The 7,469-nt window shown below is 43.8% G+C and overlaps 1 protein-coding gene across 2 annotated transcripts in view; it reads right to left on the bottom strand.

Moving 5' to 3' along the window:
- Positions 1 to 2,946: 2,946 nt before the first annotated feature.
- The window catches only part of Snupn (snurportin 1), a 32,479-nt gene continuing 27,956 nt past the window's right edge, over positions 2,947 to 7,469 (bottom strand). The window contains exons 8-9 of one of the 2 annotated variants that reach the window (XM_021207097.1): positions 5,205 to 5,285; positions 2,947 to 3,505 (exon numbers count right to left, since the gene is read on the bottom strand). In XM_021207097.1, the coding sequence (XP_021062756.1) occupies positions 3,194 to 3,505; positions 5,205 to 5,285 (393 nt within the window). In that variant the 3' untranslated portion in view covers positions 2,947 to 3,193. The remainder of the gene's footprint in view (positions 3,506 to 5,204; positions 5,286 to 7,469) is intronic. The other variant, XM_029543320.1, reaches the window with a different exon arrangement.

Genomic DNA, 7,469 nt, shown 5'->3' with positions numbered 1-7,469 from the left:
TTTTGGTTTGTTTTTTTTTTTGAGACAGGGTTTCTCTGTATAGCCCTGGCTGTCCTGGAACTCACTCTGTAGACCAGGCTGGCCTCGAACTCAGAGATCTGCCTGCCTCTGCCTCCCAAGTGCTAGGATTAAAGGCATGTGTCACCACTGCCTGGCTTACTTTTTTCTTTTTAAAAAGATTAAAGATCTATCTATCTATCTATCTATCTATCTATCTATTTAATGTCTGAGTGCTCTATCTGCATATACATATGCATACCAGAAGAGGACATCAGATTCCATTATACATAGTTGTGAGCCACCATGTGGTTGCTGGGAATTGAACTCAGGACCTCAGAGCAGCCAGTGCTCTTTAACTGCTCAGCCATCTCTCTAGCCCTCCAAGTGTTTTCTTTTTCTTTCTTTCTTTCTTTCTTTCTTTCTTTCTTTCTTTCTTTCTTTCTTTCTTCCTTTCTTTCTTTTTCTTTCTTCCTTTTTTAGGTTTACTTTTATTTATTTTATATATGAGTACACTGTAGCTGTCCTCTGACACACCAGAAGAGGGCATCAGATCCCATTACAGATGGTTGTGAGCCACCATGTGGGTGCTGGGAATTGAACTCAGGACCTCTAGAAGAGCAGTCAGTGCTCTTAACCACTAAGCCATCTCACCAGCCCCCAAGTGTTTTCTTAACTGTCTGTTAACCAGTAAAGAATATAGAAATTGCTGTTACCTAAACCAAGGTGCAAAAATTGTAAAAATATATAACCAATTGCCTGTTATGCCCTACTTATGTGCAGCTGACCCACTCCTTTGTTTTCTCATCACTCTGAGCTCTGGACCTGATGTTTAGGAGAATAAATTAAGGGTCTTGAAGCCAGGTGCCCTGGATGCAGCCCAGTCTCCAGCAAGTGCTCCCTTGTTTAACTCATAATGCCCAAATACAATTGGGTAACACCGCAGCTACCCCCATGCTTTGTGTCCCCATCCTTTAAAATTGTTCACACTCCCTTCAGGGATGCGGTTCAGATCCTGAACCGGGTGCCGCCCAGAGTGCTCAGACAATAAAGCTTTCATTTCTAAGCTTCCCTATCTGAAGTGACTTTTCTCGGCTTCCACACTGGTTCCACACTGAACCCAACACTGGGAATGTGGAAATCGGAGTGGGTTGCAGACTGAGGCCACCTCAGGTTCTGAAATATCCTTTCTGAACAGAGTGAAAACTAACTGGTTAATTTTAAACACCATCTTTCATTTTCATAGCTGATGAAGAGCTTTGGTTTATAGATCTCACCCCAGCGCTGCCACGCCCACTCCAGTGAAGTCTGCTTGCCAGGCAAGAGGCTTGGAAGCACTCATGAGGCAGAATTTCAAGGAAGCTCAGCCTCCTGGAGCCTTGGCGTTCTCATAACCCATATACTCAAACCCTATCTGCACGTTAGTATGGTGTATGCTCTCTTTCAGTATTATAAGTGCCTTTAAAGATTGAATTTTATCATAGGTGAGCCTCCACCAGTGTTCCAACATCCTAAAATATCCTTAGAGCTGAGGAGCTCAGAATTCAGTAGGATTCAGTGAAAAGGTTACCTATTCATTAATATTCAAATTTACTTCTAGTAGAGACCTGTGGAACTAATTAGGCATTGCAAAGAACAGAGCTAGGGCTAGTCTGCAGAGTGATTACTAAGGACAGGGAATACATAGCAGGTTTAGGGAATCCCCCTGAAACAGGTTTTTTCACTAGGCCCAAAGGAATAGCATAATAAAGCATTTACTGGGAACCCCTGGTACTAGGGGTTAACAACTGACTAGCTTTACATCAGACAGGGTTTCTCTATATAACCCTGGCTGTCCTGGAACTCACTTTGTAGACCAGGCTGGCTTCGAACTCAGAAATCTGCCTGCCTCTGACTCACGAATGTTGGGATTAAAGGATGCACCACCACGCCTGGCTACCTGGCTTCCTTCTTAAGCGGACTGGTCCTCACCATCTTTTGTTGTATGCAATCCTTTGTTTTGTGTTGCTGTAACTCTGCGGATGTGTCCTGCCCGGTTTTTCTTGTTTGTTCTCCTGTATAAAAGTTTGATGCTCAATTTAGAAAAATACACTCAGATTCTTCTCTCTCTCTCTCTCTCTCTCTCTCTCTCTCTCTCTCTCTCTCTCTCTCTTCTTGTCGGGTCTATGTGTCAATCACCATCCGACTCCATGCGCATTTGTCACCAGAGACCCGTTCCACGCAGACAGGAGACCCCAAAAAGGAGTTAGTCTGCAGCACAGCGCTTCTTAATTTCCTCTCACTAAGACAAAATCTCCCTCTGTCTTCCAGCATCCTCCCCCTAACTCTCCACTCCTATTTTTATACCAGAGCCATGTTGAACCTACTTGATTTCAGAAAGTCCCACCCTGCTCTTGGGAATGCTGCTATCTATCATGTAACTCTTTGAGGACCTGCTTTCTTCCTGGTTTGCACAGTACACTAGGCCCCTCCCCAGGGCCTCAGCCCAGCTATATCCTCCTCTGTGAAATCTGCTTTTCCTTTGTCCCTAAACTCTGGGCTGAGTTCTTGGGGTTTATTTTCTCGCTGGATGGTACACCCCTCAAGGACTTGTCTGCCTCTATAACCTACATCTCAGAGACCTAGCACAAAGTTTATCTCCTGATAGGGGCTCTAATGTTTCATAAAGTAAATGAACCCCATTAGCATTTTATCTCTGGAGAGGTCTAAACAGTAGAAAAATCACACTTGTTTTCTCAGAAGAAGGAACATATTCAAATACCAAGAACTGCAGTTCCTGGTAAGACCTTTCAGAAAATGGCATTGCCAATAGCAGCAATGGAAACCCAGCAGAATGCTGAGTGCTGGAGGGGGTGAAACAGGCCAGCATCTCCACAGTCACGCTATAGGCGGCCTAGGGAGTTGGGGAAGGTGGGAGAAATGTCTAAACCCCAATAACCACAAGCAACCTTTTTCTAAAGAATCACATATATTTACACTGTGGACCTAGGATATACTTAACACAGCAAGACATGTTCATATATACCTGGATTCCAACTCCATCCAAAAGAGACCTACCCACAACATTCTGAGCCAACATTCCAGAGAGGGGGCAACCTGTTTTTGGCAGCGTGGGTTTGGAAAGAATGCTCTGAAATAAGGTCACCAATGGTTATCATCACTGTCCTCTGCCCCAGTCTTTTGTGGGTTGTCCAGTTTAGTTGTCCATGAGGCTCTCAGAGCTGTGGGGAGGACTCCTTAACTTGGGAGTAGACAGGTGCTCCAGCTCATAGTGGCCATTCTCAGAAGCCTTGTGTGTGAGTTTCTCCTTTGTGTCTTCCTGGCTCCTCTTGTGCTCAATAATCTGTTGGAGCTGGTGCCCAGCATATTCTGGCTTGGTAGTCAGTGGACCAGCTGGAACAGCTACACCTAGAATATCTGACACCATGTAGGGGCGCAGCCAACCCACCAAAGGAGTACTCCCAGGGCTATAGTGGGTCTGTTTATGGTAGAAGAGCAGTCCATCTACCTATAGGAGAGAAATCAGGAATCATAATGACTTTGGGCCACATATTTCTAAGACAGTTATACAGAAGCAGCTCTTGTAGACATTCATTCATTCATTTGTTTATTTATTTATTTATTTACTTATTTGGGTGGGTGGGAAGCTAGATCTATTTATTATGTAGCTTGTCTGCCCTGCCATGTAGACCAAGCTGGCCTTAACATCACAGAGATCCACCAGCCTCTGCCTTCTGAGTGCTGAGATTAAAGGAGGTGCAACCATGCCCAGCTGGTTTCTCCTTTTTTATTCTGAGCCACTGCCAGTGGAAAAAAGACTTCTTGTATATCACATGCAGTTTCTTCAAACAAAGAAAGCGCTAGGGCTAGAAATGGTGGGACTCTTCAGAAACAGGGATGATCTCAAGGTCAAGCAGACTGAGCTGTATAGTGACACCTTATCCAACAGAAGAAAGGGTTGGGGAGAGAAGATCTAATAACACCCTTGCCCTGCTCTGTGACAGGATTCTTTCCTACTTGTTCATTTCCTTTCTGACCCATGCAGAGGGGACTTGAGAGATGGTGTTTCTTGCCATACAAAGTTTTAAGCACACCATAAAGACAAAAAAGCATTAAGCAGGAATTTAGCCTGAGCCCTCGCCCTCTACCCCCACGTTCTGGACACTTTCTACCTAAAGTCTCAGAGGCTGAGTTCCTCATATGGGATGAAACTAAGCGATACAGACATCCCCACCAGGGCACCAGACTGAGCACAGGACAGTCCTCTTCAGAGGCCCTGCTTCCCAAGCTACCGCTGCTGCCTAACAAACCACTCCCACTCCCACCCCCACCCAACTCCACCCCGCACCCAGACTGTTTGGAGCCGTATTCTGGGAAACTCGGTTTTTCTAAACGGGAAAACCTCCTACAGCCCCATACTTTCTCTTCTGTGATTCAGTGACTCACCCCTAAAAAGCATTTCTTGCCACTGGGATATAAGGGTTATAAATAAAGACAGTGTTCTTACCACCTTCTTAATTGACTCCCAGAAATGAAGCAACTTAGTCTTTGCTATTTCCTTATCCAGGAAGCTGTTATCCTTTACAAAATTAAATATACTTCAAGCAAAAGCTTGACTGTGACTAGGCAGAATTTTTAAAGGGATGATGGGCAAAGCAACCCGTTAAGAGAGAGGTTCTGAGGAAGATAAGACTATCTCAGACTCAGGAGTTCCTGGGAACAGGAGATTTTCATACATAACAAGTATGGACAAAATAAATGAGTCGGCCCTACCACTGTGCCACACACTAGTGAACACTGTTATCACTGGAACCGAAAGAGAACCAGAGGTTCAGTCAACCACATGTGCCCATGTGCCTGGCATTGTTACATCCAGCCATGGCAGCCAAACAAGGAGCCTGATTCTTGTGCTTATGGCAAACAAGTCACACAGTGATGATCTAGGATAAAGGAAGTCTTTGCTCTTCTCTGGGCCTCAGTTTTTCAGGGGATGCTGGGGAACTATGCAATTCTGGTGTTCTGACTTATTTAGTAGAAACAAAGTTGAGGCTCTGGAGGGCAGCAGCTACATCACTTCTGTAAAATTAATCTTTAGCCCTGTTTTCATGCTAAGATACAGAAAAGTCAGAGGTTCTTTTAAGACTGCATGTACACAAGTCTCCTTGTATCCTTCAATCATTCAGAGTAATAGATAATGGTTTGGTTACCTCAAAAGGAAAATCCATAGACAGCACCTTACACAGGCTCTCAGGGGTACACGGGAAATTCTTTAGCCCCACAAACTTAAACTGAAATATAAATTAGAACAAAGAGTTAGTACATTTCTTTCTTTCTTTCTTTCTTTTTTTTTTTTTTTTTTTTTTTTTTTTTTTTTTTTTTTTTTTTTTTTTGGTTTTTTGAGACAGGGTTTCTCTGTATAGCCCTGGCTGTCCTGGAACTCACTTTGTAGACCAGGCTGGCCTCGAACTCAGAAATCTGCCTGCCTCTTGCCTCCCGAGTGCTGGGATTAAAGGCATGTGCCACCAAGCCCGGTTGAGTTAGTACATTTCAAATGATACTGGCTCTAATGATTGAAAAGCTTTATCAAGTAAGTTTTCCTTCCCAGCACTCAGGAAACTGAGGCAGGGGAATAACTAAGTTTCACGTTTCAAGGTCAACCTAAGCTATGAACCCTATCTTTAAAAAAAGAGGTAGGGAATAGGAAAAAAATCCTTGGACCCCACTTCCAGAACTCTGAAAAGCCCAGATGGCTATGTTTCCCCAAGTCCTAGTTCCTACTCGCAGAAATCTAGGCTAGATTGATTTACTGGCAAGTCTCAGGCCAGCCTGCACCACAGTGAGACCCTGTCTCCAATAGGTTGTTATGTAACAGTTTCCTCAAGATTGAAACATTCCGTTCACCCTGCAGGGAAATTCCTTATACAGGAAGATAGACAACTTAAAATAGCTTTAGGAAGTCTCTGAGGTTGACTAGATTCACTGAAACCCTGCCCTGTGAAAGTAAACAATAAAGCTGAACATCCCATCAGAACAGAACTGCAAAGGTAGCTTTGAGAACAGCCAGCTGCCTGGAAGAAATTGAAACCACCCCAGATGCCTGGAACCTGTTTGGACCAGGGTCACTTGGAAAGGACATTCTCCAGCCTGTGGAGCTACTTGTGGCTGCTCAGATTTCCCAGCTCTTGTGAGTTGTTTCCCATGCTAGGTGGGCTTTCATGATGCAGCTGTCTTCCAGTCATTTCTAACGTGCAACCCCTCACCTATATTCTTCTAAGTAACCTCAACAGAACCACTGCTTCACCATGTTGGATGTTGGTGATATCTTACTTTGATTTGCCATGGGCTCCCTATCTGGGGCGATTATATGGGTATAGTGTCTCCCCAAGAAAAGTTTTGTCACACAACATAGATACAGCTCAGTGCTAAATAAGCATGACACTCTGGGCTCAATTACTACTACTGTTGCTACTGCCGCTGCCACTGCTGCTGCTGCTACTACTACTACTACTACTACTACTACTACTACTACTACACACACACACACACACACACACACACACACACACACAGCATTTTATAGCAGGCATAATTTACTAAGTGTCTTACCATAAGGATAAAGCTATGAGGAGCTGCATGCGTATATGTTTCTTACAGTAACTCTTGATATTATCCTTTAGAGATAGGATCTCACGCTATTACTATGTTGTCCAGGCTAATGCCAATCTTGATTTCCTGCTTCCTCAGCCTCCTGTGTGCTATGATTACAAGGATATATTACCTCTCCTAGCTTATTAGTGCCATTTGCAAATAAAAAAATGGCAAGTGAGGCTATTATCCTAATAATTATATTACTGTTTTTAATAGTGCTAGGGACTGAACTTAGGACTTTACACATGCTAAGCAAGTTCTGTATGCTGAGTCACACCTCTAGTCCTTACACTAGCAATTATTAAACCCACAAACAAACGTCAAACCTGGATAACTATTAAACTCCTTGTCTTACCATTATATCATTAAAATATGTTGCCTTAAAAGATAAACTCATCAATCAAGAGTAGTGGCTCTGGGGCTGGAGAGATGTTTCAGAGATTAAGAGCACTGGCTACTCTTCCAGAGGACCTGGCTTTGATTCCACATGGTGGTTCCCAACCAATTTGAGGAGATCTGACACTTTTTTTCTGGTCTCTGTGGGCACCATGCACTCAAGTGGTAAAGTCATAAAGGCAGGCAAATCACCTTTACACATAAAATCATAAAATAATTTGGGGCCAGGCATGGTGGTGCACACCTTAAGTCCCAGCACTCAGGAGTCAGAGGCAGGCAGATCTCTGTGAGTTTGAGACTGGCCTGGTCTACAGAGTGAGTTCCGAGACAGCTAGGAATATATACAGAAACCCTGTTTCCAAAAAAAAAAAAAAGCAAGGAAGGAAGGAGGAAAGGAAGGGAAGGGAAGGGAAGGGAAGGGAAGGGAA

This window comes from Mus pahari, chromosome 10 (genome assembly GCF_900095145.1).
Source record: "Mus pahari chromosome 10, PAHARI_EIJ_v1.1, whole genome shotgun sequence".
NCBI lineage: Eukaryota > Metazoa > Chordata > Mammalia > Rodentia > Muridae > Mus > Mus pahari.
This window is presented reverse-complemented; position numbering and strand designations above follow the sequence as displayed.